This window comes from Moschus berezovskii, chromosome 22, assembly GCF_049115385.1.
Source record: "Moschus berezovskii isolate FMDL1 chromosome 22, NW_MosBer_1.0, whole genome shotgun sequence".
NCBI classification, from domain to species: Eukaryota; Metazoa; Chordata; class Mammalia; order Artiodactyla; family Moschidae; genus Moschus; species Moschus berezovskii.
The window spans coordinates 18,416,699-18,443,505 of NC_142481.1; the positions used below are offsets into that span (position 1 = coordinate 18,416,699).

The 26,807-nt window shown below is 47.3% G+C and overlaps 1 protein-coding gene across 1 annotated transcript; it reads right to left on the reverse strand.

Annotated features, from left to right (window-relative positions):
• Window positions 1-1,776: 1,776 nt before the first annotated feature.
• WTIP (WT1 interacting protein) lies at window positions 1,777-26,740 on the reverse strand. Its single transcript, XM_055412283.2, has 8 exons — window positions 25,935-26,740; window positions 19,955-20,056; window positions 7,256-7,323; window positions 7,036-7,098; window positions 6,735-6,865; window positions 5,909-5,960; window positions 5,156-5,224; window positions 1,777-2,065 (listed from the first exon to the last, which is right to left on the reverse strand). The coding sequence occupies exons 1-8, from the start codon at window positions 26,599-26,601 to the stop codon at window positions 1,925-1,927; spliced, it is 1,293 nt and encodes a 430-aa protein (XP_055268258.1). The 5' UTR covers window positions 26,602-26,740; the 3' UTR covers window positions 1,777-1,924.
• Between the last annotated feature and the right edge of the window lie 67 nt (window positions 26,741-26,807).

Below are 26,807 nucleotides of genomic sequence, written 5' to 3' on the forward strand. Positions count from 1 at the left end.
TATTTCTCCCAGCAATCTTGATTCCAGCTCGTGCTTCTTCCAGCCCAGCGTTCCTCATGATATACTCTGCATATAAGTTAAATAAGCAGGGTGACAATATACAACCTTGACGTACTCCTTTTCCTATTTGGAACCAGTCTGTTGTTCCATGTACAGTTCTGACTGTTGCTTCCTGACCTGCATACAGGTTTCTCAAGAGGCAGGTCAGGTGGTCTGGGATTCCCATCTCTTTCAGAATGTTCCACAGTTTATTGTGATCCACACAGTCAAAGACTTTGGCATAGTCAATGAAGCAGAAATAGATGTTTTTCTGGAACTCTCTTGCTTTCTCCATGATCCAGCGGATGCTGGCAATTTGATCTCTGGTGCCTCTGCCTTTTCTAAAACCTGCTTGAACATCTGGGAGTTCACGGTTCACATATTGCTGAAGCCTGGCTTGGACAATTTTGAGCATGACTGTAGGACTTAAAAGTATTCCATGAAAAACACTGTGATGGTTATCCTGATTAGGGGGTCTCTTAGCCGCAGGGGCCTGCCTGGGCCACCCACCAGTGCAAATCCAACATTAGGAATGAATGAGAAATACAACCTTCCCAATGCTGATGTGTCTTTCAGAAGGGAAAAAAAAGAAAAATCTACATTTCCACATACCACATTTCATTAGGTCACCGCTCTCAAGACACTGACACAAACAAAACCCCACGCTAGTCAAAAGCCTGAGATTTCAGAGGAATTTATACAAAAACATAGTCAAACTACAATGTTTTTTTACCACTTGAACACTACCTGTATGATACACAAATTAAGACATTTTTGAGTTTGTGATTCTCCTAAGAAATAACAACCGTGGACCAAGGTTTTAAAAGAAAACTGTATTCTTTTAAAGAAAATGAAAATATTCTCAAAGGAAAAACTTAATTTAAGTCAACTCATATGCTTTTTGTCGTGGAGCCTAATACACAGTGCTTTCCTGCAACAAGTGGGCAGGGCGCCCCCTCGCGGTCTCTCTTGACCGAGACCTGTGACTGGAATTCTGCGTAAGAAGGTGTTCTTTCCGCGAGGCTGAGGATGGGAGGGTTTGGGAAGGAGCCCAGGGCGAGATGACAGCTGAAAACACCCATCGGAATCCGGGTGACCAAAACCCGCAGTGACCAAAGGCCAAAGGCAGGGGTCCTTCGCAGGCCCCATTCCCTGAGGGGGGTCATTCCTCACCCCCTCCAGCGACCCCACCCAAACAAGGAACCCTTCCCACCCAACCAGCAGGCAAGGCGCTTGAGAGACAAATAGGCCTGCCCTTCCCCAAACCCCGCCTGCCAAACCAGACCCAGCCCCGGGGCGCTCTAGAACGGGAGCCCAAGACCCCTCCGCTTCAGGGAAACTGGCTCCTGCCCCAAGGCCAGTCGGAGGACGGCAGCCGTGTATCCCGCACCCCTGCGCATGGTAACGGCCATCTTCAGCGACGCGACCCAGAGCCGGCCTGGGAGCCTCCCCCGCCACGAGGCTACCGGCACAGGGGTCCCGAAGGGGAAAGCCGCTGGTGGGGGGAAGGGCGGGAGGCAGGCAACGCCCGGAAGTAGAAAAGCGGCTTGAGGAGGCACAGACGGTGAATAAATATTAATAGCTTCGCCGCGGGGCCGGCCCCTCGGACAGCAGCTCGGTGGCTGGTGGGGATAGGGGTGGGGTGGGAGCCCGCCGCCGCGCCCACCCTGACACAAAGCTCTGGCACTGACCTGGGTTGCGCGTAGCGAGCGCGCACGCAAAAACGCGCCTACGCCGAAAAACACGCGCACACGCAGAAAACATGCGCCTGCGCAGAAAAACACGCGCGCTTCCACGCAAAACCACGCACCCACGGGCACGCACACAAAACCGCAGGCTCGTGCAAGCACAAACACAACCCCAGGGTCGGGCTCTCAACCCCGGCTCAGAGCTCCGTGACATGCACAGCAGGTGAGGGAAGTGGCCCAGGCCGGAGGCGCCGCAGGTGGCATCGGCGACACAGCAGGTGGCCCTCCAAGGGGTAGCAGCGGCGTCCATCCTCCCCGCTGAGCTGCAGCCCGCAGTCCTAGGGAAGAACACAACCCCGGCTCCAGGGTAAGCAAGGGAGAAGTGCATCAGCGATCTGTAAGACCCGCCCACCCTCCAGAGGACTTCGGCCTTTACTCTTTTGGGAGACAGGGGGTCAGGAGCCCAGTGTTGGGACACCCCGACTTGAAGAACCTCCTACACATCCAAAGGAGCCAGTCAGGAGGGAGGTAGTTGGACACTAGCCTAGAGTTTGGGAGTCAGGGCTGGACAGACAGTAAATGGGGGCATCAGCATAAAATTGTGACAAAGCCACAGGAGTTTCTCACAGGGAGTGCAGATAACTAGGAAAGGGAAGAAAACAGCTGAGCTGTGGAAGCTCCAACTTTACGAGAGGAAAGAAGAGGACCAGAGCCCAGATTTCAGGGGAAAATAGAAGAGGCAAACCAAAAACAGCCTGTCCTAAGGGCACAGTGAAGAGGGCGACTAGGAGAGGAGGAGAGTCTAGGACAGTTACTGCAAGCTTAGGGCAGTGACAACTGAGAATCGTTTCCCAGATGCCCACATGGGGGTCATTGGTGACCTTGGGAAACAGGGAAGGTCAAATGGCTGACCTGAGTGGCCTTAAGAGATAATGGAACAGAACTGAAAACATCAGGTAAACAAGTTTTTGTTTTATGTCCCTTATCTTACCATTTTACCACTGCAGGATATATTACGGGCTAATTTTCTCTGTTTAACAAGCTACGTGATCCGTGTTTAAATAAATAACAAACAGGAAATGTGAAGTTCTGACATGGAAGATAGTGTGCTGTGAGCTAGAGTGAGGCACCAGTTGAACAACTTTTTCCTTCCTGTTGTCCCCTACCCCAAGAAGGCCCCTTTGGTCACAGCCACTGCACTCAGGGCTGAACTCCAGCCTGGCAGGTTTGACACTTGTTACCCAAAGGCCCTGAGACTAATACCTGCCGCGCCCCCCACAGATTACAAAGCTGGACTACTGCCACAGAGCCTCATGTCCCAAACAGCTCAGATCCCAGATGTCCTCCGTGTCCTGTCTGGCCACAGCCCCCTGAATGGGCCTGCTACTAACCACCACACACCAGAGAGAGGGGACAAGAAGGGGGCTTGGAGACCCCAGTTCCCATCCAGGGGTCTCCCCAGAGGGACAGCGGCACCACATCTCCCAGCCCTGAGGCACTGGCTGTGATCTGCCCACAGCTTAACCTGCTCCTGGACTCTCAGTATCAGGCATCCCCCAAGGACTGTCCTTAGCAATCCCAAGGGGACCCAGCAAGTCCCCAGACAGCAGAGCAGGATGCCCTCCTACTGTTGCTAGAGGACCGGGTGCCCTCCACAGGCCATGCCTGCTCCCAGTCCACTTTCTTTGAGCCTCCCAACAGGATTCCTATTCCCTTTGGGTCACTTGGCCCCACCAACACAACCTGGTTCCAAACAGACCCTAGATTCCTACAGAAGATTTCTCACTGACACACCTGCTCTTCCCTAGGACTCTGAAATCTAACACTTGGTTTTTCTCCTACCTCTCTGGTCAGATCAGGTCACTCATTCTAGGCCTCCTGTGTGGCTGTATGCATCCCTGGAATGCTCGGAGCTCCCTGGGCTATCCTGAGCCCCAACTCCTTCCTCTACAGTTCTCCCTGGAAGACCATTTATTCCCTTGGCTTCAGTAGCCATGTACCTGACCATGATGGGACTCTTGCTTCCGGCCCTGATGGTAGCAAGGATCGGAATTCCCATTCTGCCTTTAACAATGAAAAAGGCTGAGCAAAAAAATATGAAACATTGATTCTCAGACTCAGAATACCAAGCAAGGCAGGCCAGTGATGGAAGGGAAACTAATAAAGTAAGCCCCACAATTGCCCCAAGTTACTGTACTACTTGGAAAGATTTTCCAGAGTACTCAAAGAGCCTATTGGCCTCCTTTAATTGGGAATTTGGGGAGGTAAATGCAACTAGAAACCGCAGGACAGAGTATCAGAGAGGGAAGAGCTATATATGCCAATAACTCCCAAACTCCTACCCCTGTACCAGAGTCTTCATACTCCAGCACATCCGCCTGCTTCCTGGATATCTCTGTTCAGATGTCTCTAGCCACCAAAAGCGAGAACATCTTATGCCTTCCTCTTCTCACCTTCACTCATTCTTCTGGGGTCCTCACTCTCACCTTCCAACCCCCAAATTCCCACATCCAGTCACTGACCAAATCCAGTCCCTTGTATTATCTAACCAACACTCCGTCTACTTCCCAGAACCCAGGGTCACAACCTTCATTCCACCAGCTTCCTCAAGGAACCCCAGCCGCTTCCCCCTCCTTCTCCATTCATCCTCTGCATGGCAAGGTGAGTGCCCTTTCTAAAATCCCAGTGACATCACGTCATCCCTTTTCAATCCTTCTCTACTGTCCTCAGGATAACTGCAGGCTCCTCAGCTCAAGTGGCCTTTCATCATCCTGCCAACTTCTCCAGTGACACAAAATAACACACCTTCACACCTTAGCAATTCTGCTTCCATTCCCTGGAAATGCCCTTCTCCCTGCCTCCTTGGCTAGCTCTGATTCGTCTTTCAAATCTTAGCTTGAGTGTCACCTCCCCCAGAAGGTCTTCCTTGATTTTCCAAGGCATCCTAGGTGCTCTGAAAACTCCCCTTGATAGCACTGATGACCCTGTTAAATACTGCCTGAGTACTTGTCTCTCTGGAGGGTACAGACTGTCATTATTCTCTACATCCACAACACCCCGACACTGTACATCCTGAGGAAATAGTTTGATTGACTGAGAAATGGGCTGAGACATTATATCCTGGGCAGGGGGTGGTGGGGAGGCGGTGCGGAGGGAGCGAGCTCCCTAAGGGGAGGATAGGCATCATGGGGTAGAACCAGAAAAGAGGAAGTGGGGGACTTCCCTGGTGGTCCAGTGGCTAAGACTCTGTGCTCCCAATGCAGGGAGCCTGATCCTTGTTCAGGGAACTCGACATTGCTGCAACTAAGACCCAGTGCAGCCAAAGAAATATGCAAAAGAGGTAGGCCTGCAGAACCCCTAGGGAGGATGAGCTCTATGTAGGAGGGTGGCTGCCCCAGCCACCAGCCCTCTGCGGGGCCCGGGCTCACCTCGCAGTGGTAGCACTCCACGTGGTAATCTCTGTCCATGGACACCACACGGATGGTTGTCTCACAGCCCTGGAAGAAGAAACCGGGTGTGAAGCGAACTGTGTGGTGGGCACACACCTACACGTGCTCCTGTCACGGGGGCTGTGCATTCACACCCGTGTAAGCACTGACACGGGTGCTTCCATGGGGCTAGAACAGGCATCGGTGGGTGCACACAGATGGATGTGCGTGTGCCGTAGGCCTCTTCCCACACCTGCAGCTGACAGCATGCACACTTGCTGATGAGAGCCACCACATGGGCATCAGTTCTTTGGAGTCAGGAAAGACCACTGCCAGTCCTGCTTCCCCAGACACAGGAAGCTGGGACAGAGCCAGCATGTGAGGAAAACCCAGTGCCGAGAGCTGCACCCCCGAAGGTTGTTTCCTGCACAGACTGCACCCTTCTCTTCATCTGCTCCCCCCACCATCTCAGCTGCGAGCTCACGGATTTGGGGGACAGTCCTGACATGAATGGGCAATGGAGTTGAGGGGGCAGGGTGGGCAGCTGAGAAGCAGGGACCACCACGTCCCTCTAATTCATGTGGGAACACTTGCACCCTGGGTGGTCCCCCTCCTATACACATCCTTCTGCCCAGAGGACGATGGGGCAGGAGCACCTGCTCATCCCTCCCACCAGGGCCAAAGACCTGGGGCCCACCCAGGCAGGACCAGCAGGGCCAGGCACCTGATCATCTCCAGGTGAGTGGTTCCTACCTGTGCAGGGAGGATAGGACGGGCACAGGAGGCACATTTTGGTGCAAAAACCCTGCAGGAATAAAGGAAACCAGAAGTGACCGGCTGAATGACTGGAAGTCAAGGGCACGAGGACAGGTCCACCGATAGTAGCCCATGATGTGGGCCAAACAACATGCCCCCTCTCCCTGTGTGGACAGAGTGAGGTACGAACATCCTCTGCCATGCTTTCTCAGCACTGGCCTTTTCTGTGGGTCCCCAATTCACCCCACCCCATCACCTCCTCCAGATGGCTTCTGCCCTGGCCTCTCCCTCATGCTTCCTGAGTCTTTGCCCCCTAATGTCCAGGTTTGGGCCTCTCCTAGCTGAGACCCTGCAAAGCCTGGCTCCACACTGAGTACCAGGAAGCAATGCCCAGCACCACCCCTATGCAAGGCAGCAGCACAGGACCAGAGGTCTGAGAGTAGAGCGTGGAGCCACAGCAAAGAAGAATGGATTGCCTAGTCACATGGGTACCAGACAGGCAGGAAAAGGACTCTGCAGAGACCCCAAGTTCCCATTCCAGGCAGAAAACTCCTGGCCTATAGCAGCGAGACACGAGGTGGGGCATCTGAGAGTTCCCACCCCTAGGAGGAAGGGGCTGTAGGCAAAGGCAAGGGGAGGAGAGGACCAGGACAGATGGCTCCAGGCAGAGATCCGTGCCTCACCTCAACCACTGAGCACACAGTGGAGGCAGGAAGTGAACAGGCCAAGAATGGAGAACAAAGACAGGCAGGTTGGAAAAATGTTCCCAGGGGAGGCAGAGGAACCACGGGAGTCACATTGCTCCACAGCGCCGGCTACTCACGTGTGATAATCTCTGACACAGTAGATGTTGTTCTCCACGTCCACAGTGAAGGGCACCCCGTCCAGGCACTCGTTGCATACCGAGCATCGGAAGCAGCCTGGGTGGTAGGACTTTCCAAGGGCCTGCAGGATCTGGGGGCAGGAGGCACTGAAGGGTCAGTGCAGGTGGAAGGCTCAGCACAGCCCCCAGAAGACACGCTGGCTCTGAGCCCCTGGCAGGTAGGTCTCCAACAGGTGAAAGGGTGGGGTCCTCAGACTCCGCGCATGTCAGAGGGCTCCAGGAGCCTGGGGGAGGTTCTCACCATCTCCATGATGAGGTGTCCACACACGCTACACTTGTCAGCCGTTTGCTGGAACCCGGAGTACTGGGAGGGGGACACAGGATCCAGGATGTTATGTAACAAAGGAGCACTCACTGCCCAGCCAGCATCTGCTTTCGGGCCTCGGGTCTCCATGAGACTCAGGAGGGTCCCCGCCCCTGCTCCCACCCATGGCACCAGCCAGGGCACAGCTTTGACTCACCAGGAAGTCCTCCTGGCAGTACACTTTCTCACCCACGTTGTAGAATGCCTTCCCACGAAGTCGTCTCCCTGCAAGGATTGGGGTAGAGAAGGAGGTCCCTGGACCACTGGAACCAGGGATGATGCCTCTGCTGCCATTTCTCAGCACCCTCCTCCAACAGATGAGAAATGGACTGCAGACAAATTTTTAAATTTCCCTCTAATGTTATTATCATTACACTAATTAATAGTTTTTAAAAATTAAGACTATGTTCTTGACAAAACTGTTATAAGGAGTTGTCATAACAAATATATTAAGACCTGTTTATCAAATGTAAATTGAAGTTCTGATAATTTTAAAAACATTTGCTTTAAGTTCAGTTGAATTCAAAGCAGACTTTACAGAATGAATTTCTTAATCTAAAAACATTAGAAGTACAACTCTCACTAGGTAAAGGAGCCCAGTATATCAAAAAAAAAAGGTATCCTTTATTGCAAGGATGCCAGGACAGTTCAACATTCACAAATCAGTCATATTAACAAAATAAAGGATAAAAATCCTGTGATCTTCTCAATAGATACAGAAAAAGCATCTGATGAAATTTAATATCCTTTCATAACAAGAACTCTCAATAAAATGGGTACAGAGGGAACATACCTCAACATAATAAAGGACATATATAAGAAGCCCATGCTAATGTCATATACAATGGTGAAAAGATAAAAAGTTTTTTCTCTGGGATCAGGAACAAGACAAGGATGTCCACTTGTACCACACAGTATTATTGGAAGTCCTAGCCTGGGCAATTAAATAAGAAAAGGAAATAAAAGGCATCCAAATTGGAAAGGACGAAGTAAAACTATCACTATTTGCAGATGAAATATACAGAAAATCCTAAAGACTCCATCAAAAACTGTTGGAATAAATAAATTCGGTAAAGTTGCAGAATACAAAATCTATACATAACAATGTATGGTTTGTGTTGCTTTAAATAATAATGAACTATCAGGAAGAGAAAATAAGAAAACAGTCCACTTATAATTATATCAAAAAGAACAAAATATCTAGGAATAAACTTAACCAAGGAGGTAAAAGACCAATTAATTGAAAACTATATTAATAAAGGAAACTGAAGGAGACGCAAACAAATGCAAAGATATTCTATGCTCATGGATTGCAAGATCAGTATCATTAAAATGTTCACACTACCCAAAGCAATCTATCGATTTAATGCAATCCCTATCAAAATTCCAATGGCATTTTTCACAGAAATAGAACAAATAATCCTAAAACTTATATGGAAGCACAAAAGATCCCAAATAGCCAAAGCAACCCGGAGAAAAAAGAACAGAGCTAGAGGTATCATGCTCCCTGATTTCAAACTGTATTACAAAGCTATACTAATTAAATAAGTATGCTGCTGGCATAAAAACAGACACAGTGATCAATGAATCAGAATGGCAAGCCCAGAAATAAACACACATATATAGTCAATCAATTTACAACAAAGGACCTCACCTCCATTTAGAATGGCTATTATCAATAAGACAAGAAATAACAAGTGTTGGTTAATATGTAGAAAAAAGGGAACTCTTATATACTGTTGGTGGCAATGTAATATAAATTGATACAACCACTGTGGAAAACAATATGGAGGTTCCTCAAAAAATTAAAAATAGAACTAACATAGTGAAGTCGCTCAGTCGTGTCCGACTCTTTGCGACCCCATGGACTGCAGCCTACCAGGCTCCTCCATCCATGGGATTTTCCAGGCAAGAATACTGGAGTGGGTTGTCATTTCCTTCTCCAGGGGATCTTCCCTACCTAGGGACTGAAACCAGTTCTCCCACATTGTAGGCAGACACTTTACTGTCTGAGCCACCAGGGAAGTCCAAGAATACTGGACTGGGTTGCCATTCCCTTCTCCAGGAGATCTTCCCAACCAAGGGATTGAACCGGGTCTCCCACATTGTAGGTAGACGCTTTACCGTCTGAGCCACCAGGGAAGTCAAATATTTCTTTGAGCCCCTTTTGGGGCGGGGGCGGGCAAGAATACTGGAGTGGGTTGCCATTCCCTTCTCCAGGAGATCTTCCCGACCCAGGGATTGAACCTGGGTCTCCCGCATTGTAGGCAGAGGCTTTACCGTCTGAGCCACCAGGGAAGTCAACATATGATCCAGCAATTCCCCTTCTGGGAATTTATCTAAAGAAAATGAAAACTAATTCAAAAAGATATGTGCATCTCTATGTTCACTACAGCATTATTTACAATAAGATATGAACACAATCTAAGCATCCACTGATGGATGCAACAGATAAAGAAATTGTCAGACACACACACAATAGAATATTATTATTCATCCATGACAAAGAATGAACATGAAATCTTGTCATCTGCAACAACATGGATGCACCTGGAAGGTATTATATACTAAGTGAAATTAAGTCAGACAACGACACACAAATACACTACGACCCCTCTTATATAGGGAATCTTTAAAACACGCACACACACACACACACAAGAACACACAGAGAAAAGTTTGGCTGTTCTAAGATGCAGGGGTTTGGGGATGAGAAAATGAGTGATGTGGTATTTTTTTAGTTTAAATAAATTAAAAAAAAAAAAACTTTAAAAGAAAAAGGCACACTTTCAAATCCAAACCACAGACCCAGCAGACCTGCCAGCAGCTATGAGAGGCATTCCCATTAGTCAGGAAATGACAACCCCTAACCAGGAACGAGAGGGAACTTCCTCCACCTGATGAAGTACATCTACGAAAGCCCCATAGCTAACATCAGACGTAACAGTTAAAACATTTTTTTCACTTTTACCCTTAGGATTCAACAGTATACTAGAAGTGCTAGACTGTGCACTCTTCTTTTTGAATTTGAACTCTGGAGTTATAGTTCTATGGTGTGGGGGAGGGCTTAGGGATTTTCTTTGTTTGTTTTTGCATTAGGATGCTCTGATCTGACTTTTCTGACAGGGACACAAAGTGCTAGATGCTCTTGTTGACTTCCAGCAAATGGGATGGGGGAATACAGCAGTTCTTGGTAAATTCCTCTATAATCATAGTTTGATTTTTTATTTCAAGAGAAGCTTCTTTTCCAATGTATGCTTTTTTCTTTTTGCCCATTATCCTTATCATTTGCTATAGATGGCTTATTTTGCATTCCTGCTGATGATGTTGCAAGTCTGTTTCATCTAGTGAACTGAAAATTATTGCTTAAAAAAAGGTCTTTAAACACAGATGACAATTTTGTTATATAGAAAATCATTAAGAAATATAAAAAAAAACCTACTAAAACTAATCAGTGTGTTTAGCAAAGTTGTAGTAAAGGTGGTCAGTATATGAAACCAAAAATATTTTTATAATCTAGCAGCAAGTGATTGGAAAATAAACTTGCAATTTTAAAAATACATTTATACTAGCATCTGAAGAAAAAACATAAAATACTAAGGAGTAAGTTTAATGAAAGATGTGTCTGATTTGACTCAGTAAAACCAAAGCTTGCTGGAAAAAACTGTAAAAGAGCTAATAAATAGATATACCACTGTTGGAAGACAGTTCTCCATTGGACCGCTTCCATTCTTAACACACCTTTCAAACACAGGGCTGGTAGCTTTCATTCTGGATTATCTTTCCAAGGATATCTGTGGAGCAAACTGCTTAGAAGAGAGACAGCATCTCCCTCTGGAGCAGAGGGCAAGTCTGTTTGCTGTTCAATCTCATAAACATAATGGGCTTCTCTGGGAGAAGAATCTGACAGCTTTACTGGCAGCCCATTATAAAATCCTGGGGTTCCCTAAGCTCAGGGTTCCTCAGCCATGACATACAGACACAACGCACATGCAGCGCACACCTGGTGTCCACATCACCACTGTGGGACTAAGGAGGGCACACAGAACAAATGCAAACGTGAAGTTCACGCTGCTTGCAATACTGTGAGTATCTGCCCCAGGAGGGTCATGTCTTCAGACAGCACCCATGAGACACTGGCAGGCTAACTTGTCAGCTTGCACATGGGGGAAAAGCTCAGACCCTGCACAGTTCCTGACAACCATCTTCATGCTTCAAATGTTCTCATACTGATTCTGCCCCAATTGATCTGCACATTCAGTGCCACCCAATCAAGTTCCCAGCACTCGTTCTTTTGTGGAAATTGATGTTCCAATGTTTTAATTTATATAGAAATACAGAGAACCTAAAATAGCCAAAATAATCTTGGAAAAGATCAACAAAACAAGAAGACTAACATTATCTATTTGAAGATTTACAGAAGTCAAGACAGTGTAATATTCTGGTAAGGAAAGACAAAAAGATCAGTGGAACAGAATGGAGTCCAAAAATAGACCCATAAATATTTCAAGAAACATGCAAGTGGGAAAGCAAAAGTCCTTCAGCACATGGTGCTGAAACAACCAGACAGTCATATGGAAAAAAAAAAATAAGACTCAATTCCTTACCTCATACCATACAGAAGATGAAATAGTCATCAACCTAAACATAAAAATGAGAGACCTAAAACTTCTAGAAAAAAACAAAGGAGACTATCTTCATGACTTAAAGGGAGACAGAAAAATTTAAGTCACAAAAATAATAACCATAAAGCAAACAAACAAAAAAACCCTGAAGAAAATATTCACAAAACATCTAAAAAGAAATTTTATCAGATATATTCCTAGGACTAAACAATAAAAGACAACTCCCAATTTAAAAACTGAGCAAAACAGCAACTTCCCTGGCAGTCCAGTGGTTGAGACTCCGAGCTTCTAGTGAAGGGGTTGCAGATTCAATCCCTGGGTGGGGAACGAAGATCTTACATGGTACATGGCAAGGCCAAAAAAATTTTAAAAACAAAATAAAAAGGGAGTAAAAACAAAATTAAAAATTATTAAAAAAAAAAAAAAGGCAAAAAACTTGAATAGACTTCACAAAAGAAGAAAAAAATGGCCAAGAAACAAAGGAAAAAAAGATGCTTAAACCTCATCAGTTCTCAGGGAAATATATATTAAAACCACAGTGAGCTACCACTTCACACCCATTAGAATGGCTAAAATTAAACAGACTAAAATACCAGCTGTTGGCTAATATGTAGAATGACCCAACTCTCTTACATTTCAAGTAGGAGTTTAAAATGATACAGCCCCTTTGGAAAATAGTTTGGCAGTCTCTTATGAAATTAAACATACACTTAGCCTACGACCCAGAAATTCCATTCCCTGGAATTTACCCAAGAGAAATGAAAACATTTGTCCACAAATGACCTGTACTAGAATGTTCATAGCACAACCTAGTATCTACCAACAGTTAAATGGGAAAACAAAGTGTGGTATATATGCATACAACAGAATCTTACTCAGTAATACAAAGGAGGGAACTACTGATCCATGTAACAACATGAATTTAAAGCAAAAATGCTGAGCAAAAAAAAGGGCAGGAAGCACTTTTAAAAAAGAAAGAAAACAGTACCTATTCATTGCATTTAAATAAAGTTATAGAACAGACAAAACTAATGTATGGTGGTAGAAATTAGAACACTGGCTGAAAGGATGTGATGGGGGAATCATGGAGATCAACTGGAGAAAAGGCAAGACAGAAGTTTCTTGCAGTTTTTTTCCTGTATATTTGTTAGGGGTGTTAAGTTGTATAAACATACATACTTATGCAAAACCTTTGAACTATATACTTAAGATCTGTTTGCTAAGCAATATGTAAACTGTACTCAATTAAAAATGAAAGCAAAGATAAAGCGAGTATATCCTGTGCCAGAGTAAAGAAGTGTTCAAAGAACAAAGTGGGTACATGTTAAAAGGGCATAGGAGCCAGTGGGAAGGGACTTCTCTGGCCAAATTTGAGACAATTTGTGCATCAAAAGAATAATGATGGTACTGCAATACATTACATGAATACAAATCCATAAGTAATAAGAATTTTCAGAAAATATATATTCGCCCCTGCTCATACATTTTCAAACATTCCTTAAGTTTTCTGGAAAAGAGCTTATAATCTAGAACTGTATCAACTTTGCTGGAGAATTATTCCCTCATAAAATTTGTCCTATTGGTCAGTGGGAAAAAAAAAATTCCCTAGGAGAATGCACCTTCAACACACACCTCAATGAATTCCCACAGACAGACTTCCACAATCACAAACCAGAAAACCCTGGTGGTCCAGTGGTTAAAATTGCACTTTCACTACCTAGGGCTCAAGTTCAATCCCTGGCTGGGGAACTAAGATCCCAAAAGCCAAGAGGTGCAGCCAAAAAAGAAGAAAGTAATGAAGCAAGAATAGGTGAGGAAAAGATTTTGCAACACGTGTAACCAACAGAAGAACTTTTATCCAAGATGCATAAAGAACTCCTAGAAATCATTAAGAAAAAGTCAAACAACCCAATTTAAAGATGGGCACAAAGGGGCTTCCTTGGTAAGGAATCCACTTGCCAACACAGGAGACATGGGTTTGACGCCTGGTCCGGGAAAATGCAACACACCATGGAGCAAGTGAGCCTGGGCACCACAGCTACTGAGCCTGTGCTCTAGAGCCCGGGAGCTGCAACTACTGAACCCAAGTGTCCTAGAGCCTGTGCTCCACAACAAGAGAAGCCACTCCAATGAGAAGTAGCCTGCACTCGCCACAACTAGAGAAAGCCCATGCAGCAATGAAAACCCAGCACGGCCAAAAATTAATTAATTTTTTATAAAATGGGTAAAAGACTCAACAGGTACTTTATACACAAAGGCATTCAAATGACCAACAAGTACACAAAAAAGTGTATGAGTCATCAGTATTCATCAGAGAAATTCAAAGTAAAATCACATTAACCCATCACTCCAGTACGGCAGAAACCAACACAACTTTGAAAAACAATCTTCCGCCAAGTAAAAAATTAACTAAAAAGAGAAAGAGATCACTCTACCTCTACCAGAATGGCTAAAAGGACAATGCCATGTGTTTGCAGGAATCAGGAAAAAGTGGAATTCTCATACACTGCCAGTGGGATTATAAATTGGTTTGTCTCCTGTGGTAACCACCCGCACATACTAAAGCTACACACAGCTGACAAGAAAGTTCACTGATCCAGACTCCCAGTTCTGGAAGACAGACCTGAAGAAATGAAACATTGCAGCAAGGGGAGAAGAGACATGGATAACATGAAGGGGTGGCTAAGAGAAAAGCAGAACAGAGTGACAAAGACTAATATTTCTAATTTGAATTTTATAAGTAAATGATAGAAACAATGCGAAAGAAGGAAATTTTTGAAAATAAAATAGCTAAGATTGTTCTCATATTGACAGTTTTCAGATTCAGGAGTCAAGATGAATCCTGGACATATAAAACTCATACCTACACCCATCAAGCTATAAAAGACCACTTTAAATTATCTGTACTTTTTTCCTAACTGATATGTGAGATATGTTAAATACTCTGGAAAATGATCCTTGGAAGTTATGATTGTGGCAGTATATGATTTGTTTTCCCACATGCTTCACAGTCCGTTTCTTTTTAACAAATCCAGTTTTTTAACTCTAATGTAGCCAAACTTGTCAATCCCTTCTTCTTAAGTTTGGTGATTTTTGTGAGTGGGAAAAAAAAAAAAACTTTCTTAAGCAAAAGAATGATAGAGGTAATTTTCTATATTTATGTCTAAAATTATCATGTTTTTTTACACATTTTGGTATTTGATCCACTTGGATTTAATTTCATTATTTTATATGGATAACCGCTTTTCCCAGAACCATCTGCAATGCCATCTCTACCATTAGTTAAGTTTTCACACAGACATGGGTCTGTTTCTAAACTCTCCACTATGGTTCCAGTGGTCTATTTGTCTATCCTTGCCCCAATACCACATGAAATTATTAATACAACTATACAGTATATATTGACACCTGGTAATAGAAGCTTGCCCAACTTATTCTTTGTCAAGATCATCTTGACTATTCTTAGTCTTTTGCTTTTGCATTTAAATTATACAATTAGCCTGGCATATTCATGAAAACCTGCTTAAGTGGAATTACAATGCATTATAGATCAACTTGGAAAAACTGGCATTGAATATACCCATGTTCAACAGCACATGAATATGGATATATTCATAAATATTTACATGAATACGGTATATTTATTTTTCTTATCTTAGTGCAATGATAGGAGAAGGCAACGGCAAGCCACTCCAGTACTCCTGCCTAGAAAATCCCATTGATGGAGGAGCCTGGTAGGCTGCAGTCCATGGGGTCGCTAAGGGTCGGACACGACTGAGCGACTTCCCTTTCACTTTTCACTTTCATGCATTGGAGAAGGAAATGGCAACCCACTCCAGTGTTCTTGCCTGGAGAATCCCAGGGAAGGGGGAGCCTGGTGGGCTTCTGTCTATGGGGTCACACAGAGTCGGACACGACTGAAGTGACTTAGCAGCAGCAGTGCAATGATTAGGACTTGAAGATATGATCGCAGGCTTTGTCCTTTCCTCTTTTAAAGGTCCATTTTTCTTATATTTCACCACTGAGTATGATGTTTGCATAGATTTTTAGTAACCAACTTTCACCAGGTTGAGAAAGTTCCTTTTTATTTCTAATTTGCTAAAATCTGAATGTCAGGAATTTCCCTGGTGATCCAGTGGTTAAGAATCTGCCTTGCAACGTAGGGTACATGGGTTCAATCCCTGATCTCACATGCCACAGAGCAACTAAGCCCTCGAACCACAACTAGATAGTCCATGCACCACAACGAAAGATCCTGCCTGCTGCAACTGAAACCTGATACAGTTAAAATAAAACAAATATACAAACTTTTTAAAAAAACTGAATGTCAGGGCTTCCCAGGTGGCTCAGTGGTAAAGAATGCACCTGCCACTTCAGGAGACATGGGTTCTACCCCTGATCAGGAAGATCCCACATGCCAAGAAGTAATTAAGCCCATGTGCCACAACTATTAAGCCTGTGCTCTAGAGCCCAGGAGCCACAGCTACTGAAGCCCATGTGCCACAACTATTAAGCCTGTGCTCTAGAGCCCAGGAGCCACAGCTACTGAAGCCCATGTGCCCCAGAGCTTGTGCTCCACAGTAAGGGAAGCATCCGCAATAAGAAGCCCACGCTGCAACTAGAGAGTAGCCCCCACTTGCAGCAATGAGAGCAACCACGCAGCAGTGAAACCCAGCACAGCCAAAAATAAATAAACAAAAAGTATTTTAAAAAATGTGAATGTCAGATTTTACTGACCTCTTGTTCTACTCCTATTGAGACGATTACAAAGTTTTTCTTCTTTGTTAATGAGGTAAATTACATTAATGAGTTTTCTACTGTATACTGTATAAGAATATTTAAGTATTCTTCAGATAAGCTCAACTTGGTCATAATATATTATCTTGATTCATACACTGCTGAATTTAATTCAAGAGGGGGAAAAGAAAGGAGTAAATAAAATAAATAGTACAAGAAAAAATTCCCAGAACCGAAGGGCACGTCTCCAGTCGAATGGGTCTCTGTGTGTGCCCAGCACAAACAATGGCACAAAGCCCACACCAAACATAAATAAGGTATCCTAAGCTCAGCTGCTGCACTGCACAGTTTCAAGAGCACCATTCCTGTTGCATCTGCGTAAATGGCACTCCTTGGACCTGCGCAGTTCACAGCCCTTTCCAGAGGCTATTAGAGGCAGAGCAATGACAGCCAGCTTCCTGAGACTCTCAAAAGGAAAAAACAGATCACACACACAAAAATAAGACTCAGAATGGCATCAAAATTTAGCAGGAGCCATGGCTTCTGGAAGATAAATCTACAACTTCAAAATGCTTAGTGAGGGACTTCCATGGTGGTCCAGTGGTGAAGACCCCACACTTCCACCGCAGGGGGCCGTGGACTCCACCCCTGGTGGAGGAATTAAGATCCCACATGTCTTGTGGTGCAGCCAAAAGGAAAAAAAAAAAAACACGCTAAACAAAATGCTTAGTGAAAATTATTTCCAATTTGGAAGTCTATTCTCGGTCATCTATAAATTGTGAGGGTAGAATAAAGGCATTTTAGACACACCAGAATTCGGAAAATGTACCTCCCACGTGCCCTGTTTTAGATAACTAAAGCAAAACGCTGGACACTTTGGGTGGTTTCAGAGCTTCAAGTCTTCCCTACTTATCCAAGTTGTGTTCAGTATTCAGCCTTACCTCAGACAGCTTGCTGTGTTTAAGGGAAACTTGAATTCACCCCTCTTATCCAAGGGTGGGCCTGATTACTATAAAGCTAATTCTTCTTCCCTTATATTGGTTCCGATACTCAGGCAAGTAAAGTCAATCAAATCACAGCATTCCCCCCAGCTACAGGGACTGGTTCAGGAATCCATGTTGTGAGATGATCTGGCCAATGACACGCAAGATTGTTGCTAGATGTTTTCTGGAAAAGAAGTGTCTCCACCCCAAAAACATTACCAGAAGAAATGCCCACTTTTTCTTCAGACCAGTGGTGTGGCAATGGAAGTCTCAAGCTGCCTCAGACATTTCATAAGAGAAGTTGCCCTAAGGATAAAGCCAAACACGAGGGAACCCAGCCAAGCTTTTCTTAGGGCCTAAGCCACTAGATCCTTCCCAGCCTAAAGCCAGTCCTATCGCTGGGCTCCCAGTTCACTGAGTTAAGAAATATTCCTAAGAGTTCAAGCCTCCTCAGCAGTTTTCCTGTTACCTGCAGCTGAAAGCTTTATGGAGACTTATGGATTCAATCCAAAGAGTATACACGGGAACGTGAAGGTACAGAATCAACACTCCACAGGGGTTCAGAGGACCGCTGGCTCAGACTACAGAGAGGCCAGGGACTCCCAAGAGGGGAACTCAAAAGAATGCCTGCTACAATGGAACATCTAGGGGGGAAAAGAACTGAAGATAAAAGTCAAGACAATGCAAGGAGGAAAAAAAAGTTTAAAGAAGAAAAAACTCCAGGAAAAGTAAATGACCACAGAACAAAGGAGATAGAATCAGTGTAATTCTTAGCTCTGCAATAAATAACATTTATAAAGTCACATAATATAGTAATATAAACCTGGTTTATTGATTTAGTCACAACTTATGATGACTATGCTGAGAAGATGGAAGGAGAGAAGGGAGAGCAGTCAGTGTAAGAACACCCCCTATTCTGAGGGTTTCCCTGGTGGCTCAGTGGTAAAGAATCCACCTGCCAATGCAGGAGACACAGGTTCGATCTCTGATCCAGAAAGATCCCACATGCCACAGAGCAGCTAAGCCTGTGCTCTAGAGCCTGGGAGTTGCTACTACTGAAGCCCACACGCCCTAGAGCTCAGGCTCCACAACAAGAGAAGTCATCGCAATGAGAAGTGTGCACACTGCAACTAGAGTAGCCCCTGCTTGCCTCACCTAGAGATAAGCCCATGCAGCGACAAAGGCCCAGCACAGCCAAAAATAAATAAATAATAAAAAAAGAATCTATTCCTCATTTACCACAGCAAACTCAAGTAAAACATGGTTAAAAAACTCAAGTAAATGATTTCTCAAACTGATACATCAAGAAACAGCAGAGTGTACTGTTAGAACATGGAGGTGTCTACTAGAAGAAGTTGCTAAAAAATACCAAGTGAAAGATACCATGGGGAGAAAGGTAAGTGCATTTTTGCTCTTGCAAAAATTGCTTCTCAGGACTATTTGACTTACTACAAGATACATATTACACTTTTATAATATAAAATACTAAAATGTTTTGTGTAAATAAATACAAGATGTCTGCTCAGGGGCAAAGTATGAAAGAACAATAAGAACATCAAGAATGTAGATTTATTAGGCTGGTTGGATTCTAGTTACTTTTTATAACTTTAAGTTAAACGATGTTTATATCTTATACCATGTGTAAAATCACGACAAAAAATAAAGTGCAGGGAAAAAAATACTAGCCCTGTATAAAGGCAGGCAGAAGGCACATCACTGGCTCCACAAGCCCCACCCAGGCAGCCAGGAGACATCAGCACCCTGCTCAAGGCAGAGGTTGCAAAGTCAAGGCCCAGGGACTTCCCTGGTGGTCCAGTGGTTAAGACTTCCTCTTCCATCACAGGAGATGTGGGTTCAATCCCTGGTTGGGGAGCTAAGATCTCACATGCATTGTGGCCAAAACACCCAAAACATAAAACAGAAGCAATATTGTAACAAATTCAATAAAAACTTTAAAAACTGTCCACATCCAAAAAAACAAAAAAATCAGAGGACGTTGCTGGTGGTCCAGTGGTTAAGAATCTGCCTTCCAATGCAGAGGACTCGAGTTCGAGCCCTGGTCTGGGAACTAAGATCCCACATGCCTCGGGGCAACTAAGCCCACGTGCTGCAACTACTGAGCCTGCTGCTCTGGAGCCCGCAAGCTGCGACCAAAGAGAAGCGCAGGCACCACATGCACCTCAACGAAGAGCCCACATGCTACAACTGAGAACTGAAGCAGCCAAAAATAAATCGTTTAAAAAAAAAAAGAAGACAAAAACAAGGGTTAGAGGGGCAGCTTTTCCCTATGACCAGCAAAAGGCTCTTCCCTGGCCCCACATATCCCCACCCCCAGGGTCCAGCAGATCTCCCAGGATCTCCCTCAAACAGACCAAGCCAGAAGGAAACGCATCATGACTCAGCCTCCTCTACACTCAAGCCTGGGCCAGAGCTGGGTGATCCATCTGCCTGGAGCTTAGGCACAAGGGGGTTGACAGTGCAAGAGGGATGTAAACGGAGAATGTTACCTACCACAGGAGTTGCAGGTGAAGCAATCAGTATGATATAGGCTCCCCATCGCCTGGCACGCCTGCCTTGCTCCATAGATGCCAAGCCCACACTTGATGCAAATGCCTATGGAAGAAGAGGCAGGAGAGAGCAGGGGTTAGCACCATGACTGTGGACTTGGACAGCTTTGCATGCGACTCCCAGTCCCAGTGCTGCCCAGTCATGTGATCTTGGGCAAGGGAAATTCCAGAGTCCTCCGTGGTTCCATTACTAATGGCTAACATGGGGATAGTAAGGGTACCATTAGGGCTTCCCTGGTGGCTCAGATGGTAAAGAATCTGCCTGCAGTGCAGGAGACCCAATCAATCCCTGGGTCTGGAAGATCCCCTGGAGAAGGAAATGGCTACCCACTCCAGCATTCTTGCCTGGAAAATTCCATGGACAGAGGAACCTAGCAACCTACAGTCCATGGGGTCGCAAAGAGTCAGGCATGACTACACACACACACACACACACACACACACACACACGTTATGACTACTTAGGGTTTGCTGCTGTTGTCTGAGGATTCATAGAGTTTAGCAGCGCATCTGGCAAGTCAGAGCTAGGTGACACTGTCTGTGCCATCAAAATTACAAGGACACATTTACGACTAGAAAGTTGTTCTATGCCCCTTCATCTTGACCTGCGATCGGACTGGGGGAAAATTCCTTTCTGCTATCTATGAACCAAGAAGAATGAAGACCACACAGACACAAAGAGGGCAGAGCCCTGACCCTCCCAGCCACACCTCCCTCACTGAACAATAATGTCAGTTTAATCTCTTGTTCAGTCCACACATGGATACTGATGCCCCGCACAGTTTAGGTGCCAGAGACTCTGCAAGGCACCAAATTCCCACCTGCAAGGAGTCTGTATTCCAGTGGAGGGAGACAGACAACAACAGGTAAGTCACATCTCAGGTGGGAAAATGTGCTATGGAGGAAAAGAAGGCTGATCAAGAGTATGTCTGGGGGCACCTCCCTGGTGGTCCAGTGGTTGGGACTTCGCCTTCCACTGCAGGGGGGTGTAGATTTGATTCCTGGTGGGGGAGCTAAGATCCCACATGCCTTGTGCCAAAAAAATAAAATATAACCAACAAGTAAAACAGAAGCAACATTGTTTAATAAAGGCTTTGAAAATGGTCCACATTAAAAAAAAAGAATATATCTAGGGACTTCCCTGACTGTCCAGTGGTTGACTGCACTTCTTATGCAGGGAGCACAGGTTTGATCCTCAGTCGATGAACTACAATCCCACATGTCTCACAGTGTGGCCAAAACAAACAGGATTATGTCTGAGTGTGTGATTTTTAAAGTTTAAAGAAGGTGTCAGATAAGGCCCCAGTGACAAGGTGATATCTAAGCAAAGGTTTAAAGGAAAAAACGGAGGGAAGCTGCTCTTCAGGGAAAACTAGGTGGACTTGGGGACCACCCCAGTGTGGGGTGCTAAGCAGGCAAGGGAGGGGTGGTAAAGAGAGAGGTGACCAGCAATGCCAGGGCAAAGGCTAGCATGAGTTTAAGGGACTCTCTGGCCAGCCCGCCTGGAGACCTGGACTGAAGGTGGCCAACCCAGAGCTTCTCTCTCAGACTCACCCAAGGTCTCCCAAGCCACAAAGGGCCTAAGATGGGCCCCCTGGACCCTAAGTCCTCTGGCAGTTTCAGAATACACTGCCCTCACCCCTTACCCCCTGCTTTCCATCACATCTCTCTGCTTAACATTTAGCATGGTTGAGCCTCTCCCACCCCTTTTTCTGATGAAAAAACCTCCATCAGCCACCCCATTCTCCCTCTCCCTTCAGTCAAGAAAGGAAGCTCAGTCCACACCCCGTCATCTCCTAACTGTGAGCTCGATGGACTTCCTCTTCTGGTCTTGCTGGCAGGGGCCATCCCCTCCTCTCAGGCCCCCAGGATATGACCTACACCTATCTAGCTTTCTGGTTCTTCTCTCTTCCCAGCTCTACTGGGTATTCCCTTGCTCAATCCTGGACCTCCTATGCCTAAGTCTCCCCAGGAAAGGGCCAGTCAGTGCAGATGCTCTCAAACCAGGCAGGAATGTAAAAGTGGCTGATAAGGCCCCAGGTAAATGGAGGAGAGAGCCATGGCCGGGGGAGGTCATAACCACTGGCTCCACTGACAGCTACCAGGTGGGAAGGCAGGGCCAGCCCTGCTAGAGAGTCTGATTTTTCCAGAAAAGCTAGAAATCTGGATTTATATATGAAAACTTTCCATGTAGAAATAAATCATCAACTTTCATGTTTTGAGAATTTGGAAGCCAAACACACCATGTCTGCAGGTCTCCACACGTGGCTTTACCCCATCTCCCCGGGGAAGTCCCATCTGCTCCCAACTGCTCACTCCTGCCGAGGCTCCTGGCACTCTGCCCAGCCCAGATTCCTTTCCCGAGCTACCGTTCCACCTCCCAGACCACCACAGGCCCAGAACAGAGCCCCAGGTTCCTGCTCAGGAAACGGCACTTTTGTGTAGCCAGGTTTAGGGAAGTATCCAGACCTACCCTGTCTTTCTCGCCTCCAACTCTGAATCCAGTTTCTGTGTTTTGTTCCCACTGGTCTGATTCAGCATCATCAATTCTCACTCCACCTGCTGTTTCAACAGGCTCCTTACAGCATCCCATCCTGGCCCCCAATAACCCATCTCCAAAACTACAGCAAGACTTATCTTTCTAAAGTGAAAATAACCCACCCTCACACCCTCATTCTTGTCCATCAACTCTGAAAACCTGACCTTGTTTTTGTCTAAGTTACCAAAATATACAGTGAAAGGGACAGACATCAGCTGCCCCTGGGAAGCAGAACAGAAGGATGGGCAAGAGGGGAAGTTATAACCTTATTATCATTTGCTTTTTGGTTCTGTTTTGATTTTTTTATTAATATGAGCTTGCACCACTTTAATAAAAATACACTGAGGACAGAGGCAGGCTGTTCAGGGACTAAAAGAGGGAGCTGACCAAGGCTTAGGGTGATAGGTAGTACTCTGAAGAGGTTGAAGCCCATGACTCTGTTGCCTGGTACAGCAACTGAAAAGGGGGCTGCAGCACTGACTTGGAGCCAGCGTTCTGCAGAGCAGACAGAGATTAGAGGAATCAGAGGTACTGGTGAGACGCAGGCTGCAGTCTGAACTGAAGACAGCTGAGCTGAGGCAGATACAGGGTGTGGAGTAAACCCAGGATTTACCCTCAGGCAAATCCTAAAGCTGCTGGCTGGCTCATGACAGTAGAACCTGGTCAGAAGAGATGTTCACGAAATACAGAGAAGAGACAAGAGGTAAGTAGGTTCTAGGGCCAAGAAAAAGGGATGGACAGAGGAAGAAACACACTGAGGGTGAGGTTTATCAATAGGTCACTTGAGCTTATGCTACCTGCAGAATTCCTGTTGGAAAATGTTACATTATTTTCATACAAGTTGACGTGTATGAAACTGCCGCATTTATAGCTCTAAAAGGTGGAATAAAGGCAGCAAGATACTAGCAGTTCAAGTAAATAGCTGCTCATATTTTTAAAAATCAGGAAAATGTAACCTAGATCTGACTTCTCTTAAAAAAAAAAAAACTAAAGAGCAGGACTTTCCCAGCAGTCTAGTAGTTAAGACTCGGTGCTTCCAATGCAAAGGGTGTGGGTTCAATCTTTGGTCAGGGAATTAAGATTCCCCCATGCCATGTGGTGCAAAAAAAACCCCAAAGATCTATATCATCAGTCACCTCCCACTCCCATGTGACAGCAGTTCCCCTCAGAAAGGATGACCCATTAGCCCCTTCACCTCCCCCACTACCTGCCCAGGTCTGGCCACCTCAGTTTCACACACAAATTCAGGAGTAATGCTCACTGCAGCACTGTTTCCAACAGCCAGGACACGGAAGCTACCTAGATGTCCATCGACAGATGACGGGAGAGAGAACTGTGGTACATATACACAATGGAATACTACTCAGTCATAAAAAGGAATGAATTTGAGCCAGTTCCAATGCGGTAGATGGACCTAGAGGCTGTTACACAGAGTGAAGTAAGTCAAAAGAGAAAAACAAGTATCATATATTAACGCATATATATGGAATCTAGGAAAATGGTGCTGATGAACCTATTAGAAGGGCAGGAATAGAGACGCAGACACAGAGCACAGATCTATGGACCCAGCCAGGGAAGGAGAGGGTAGAACAAATTGAGAGAGTAGCACTGAAACATATACATTACTACATGTAGAACAAATAGATAATCGGAAGCTGCTGTAAAACACAGGGAGCTCCACCTGGTGCTCTGTGACAACCTAGAGGGATGCGAAGGTGTGAGGGTGGGAAGGAGGTTCAGGAGGAAGGGGGCATGTGTATACCTATGGCTGACTCACACTGTGGTAGGGCAAAAACCAAGCCAACACTGTAAAGCAATTATCCTCCAATTAAAAATAAAAAGATATAATTAATAAATTAAAAAGCTCAGTAGTACCTTCAGAGGCCCAGAGAACACACCCCTGCCCAGGCCCTGCAGTGAGTGGGGACAGGAGAAGGGGTAGTTCCTCCGGTAGAGAGTGCTGGAAACTTGTTCTCTTCAGAAGGCACTCAGCTTCTGCTCCTAGCACCTACCTGGTATCACAGACACCTAAGTCACTACCCTGCTCCCAGGCCGTCTGACAGCAGCCACAGGACCTACCCGACCACAGATTCTCACCATGATGCTCAAAGATGAACAGGTCCCCTCCCAAAGGCAGAACAACCCTGTGGTCTACACATCCCCTTGAACACCTGACCCCTCTTGGGCTGCAACCCTGGGAGCTTAATTGAACCATTCACTTCCTTACTTGCTTCCTTCTGCCCACATTCTTCTTTCTGGCTGGAATGCCCCAACTGACTAGTCCTCTACAACCTCCTTCTCTCTCAAGATCCAGTTCAGGGCAGTCCGGGGCTGCCAGCTGGAATGAATGCATGAAAGACAAACCCAAGGGGGGGCCTCATTCCCAGACATGATAACCACCACCCCCTCCAAAGCCAGGTGCCTGCTTATCAGTAAAGGAGGGAGGGAAGCCCCTCCCGAAGCCTCCACTCAGAACCTCAAGCCTAAGAGTCCCAAGAGTTGTCCAAAGGATAGGATCAAAGAGCCAAGGTCAGACTGGGCAAGGGAGGCTGTCAGAGATTGATGATCTTTGCAAATGCTGTGAAGTAGGGTTCCCTTGGGAAACATTCCATATACAGAGCCCAGCCCAGTGTGACCAGCTCAGTTCTCTCCCACTCAGGGTGGGCTTCCCGTCTCTTGGCCTCTACCTCCAGCCGCTAGCATTATCAAAGCCTCAGATCAGGTGGGCTCCGGTGGTATCTGGCCGGCCGCCTCCCTCCCTGCCCTGTGCCTGCTGCCCTGTTCAGAGCCCGTACTGCTGAGGGAAGGAAGACACCGGGACCGCGGGGCCCTAAACAGCTTCGGCTGATCACAAAGCAATGAGTACGATGAGCTGAAGCCAAGTACCAAGGGTTAAGAAGAAATTATTCGAAAATAGCTTATTCTGCCTATTAACGTGACTTTTTCTCTCAGGAGCAACGCATGCCCTGATGATGCCAGAACTCCGGGCTCGGAGACCCAGAGGCTACGCCACTGTCCTGCACAAGCCCCAGACGTGGTGGTTCACACACACACACATGCTAAGCCACTGCCCTACACAAGCCCCAGACCTGGTGGTACACACACACACACACACACACACACACACAGTCTGCACACACACACACACACAGTCTGCACACACACACACACACAGTCTGCGCACACACACACACACGCACACACACACACACACACACAGTCTGCGGGAACAAACGTCGCCGGCTCCTGGCCCCACGGTAGGGAGACGCGCTTTTCGCATCCCGGCCCACCCCGCGCTCTCCTCGACCGAGCCGGCCGCCTACCCGGAGGCCGTCCTCGACCCCCGAGGCCCAGGCGCGCGGGAGGCGCGGCCGAGCTCGCTCACCGAAGTAGTCCCGCGCCGTGCGCGCCTCCAGCGCCCGCTCCAGCTCTCGGGTCAGCGCCTCCAGCCGCCGCTCCGCCGCGCTCGGGCCACCCTCCCGGCCCGGGGGCAGCTGGAGCGAAGGCAGAGCGAAAGGGGCCGGCCCGGCGGGCTCCGGGGAGCGAGCCGGCGCGGGGCAGGCGCCGGGCAGGAGCAGGTCCGGGTAGGCGCCAGCCGAGCCGCGGGAGCCGAGGCTGGACACGCTGGAGCGGGCGCTGCCCACCGACGGCGGCCCGGCGCCCGCGCGCGGGTCCGAGCGGCCCGAGCGCGGGCTGCCGTGGCGCTGGTCGTAGCCGAGACTGATGCCGCTGGAGCGGGCGCTGCCGCTGCCGCCGCCGCCGCCGTCGGAGCCCGCCAGGCTGGCCCGTGGGCTGCCCGCCGGCTGCGCGCTGAGCTCTGGGGCCGCCGCGCGCCGCGGGCCTCGCTCCCCGCGGCTCAGTCCGTCCACCCCGGCCTCGGGGCCGCCGCCCTGCCCCCTGCGGCCCAACGCCTGGGCCGTCTCGTCTGCCGGCCCGGGCCGCGGCCCCCGCCGACCTCGGCCCGGAGAGTCGCCGCCCGGCTCCAGCTCCCGCAGGGCCAGCCCAGCCAGGAGCAGAGCCGCCTCGTCCGCGGCCGCCCGGGAGCGCTGCATGGCCCGGCCCGCCGGCCCCGGCGCGTCACCTCCGCCTCCGCTTCCCGCCGCCGCTCCGGCCGCGCCGCCGCATCGTCCGCCCGAAGCCCGGAGCCCGCCCCGGGACCCCTGGGCGCGGGGCGGGGCGGGGCCGGCGCCGGGCCCGGGGTCGCTCCACCGGCCACGCGCGGTCCGGGGGCCGCGGCGCTTCGCTCGGTGGCGCGCGC

Coding starts and splice junctions, on each gene's coding strand:
- WTIP (XM_055412283.2), bottom strand. CDS start 26,601: ATGCAGCGCTCCCGGGCGGCCGCGGACGAGGCGGCTCTGCTCCTGGCT. Junction 7,099..7,255: donor ACTGCCAGGAGGACTTCCTG/GTGAGTCAAAGC, acceptor TCCCCCTCCCAG/TACTCCGGGTTCCAGCAAAC. Junction 2,066..5,155: donor TGGAGTGCTACCACTGCGAG/GTGAGCCCGGGC, acceptor GTTCTTCCCTAG/GACTGCGGGCTGCAGCTCAG.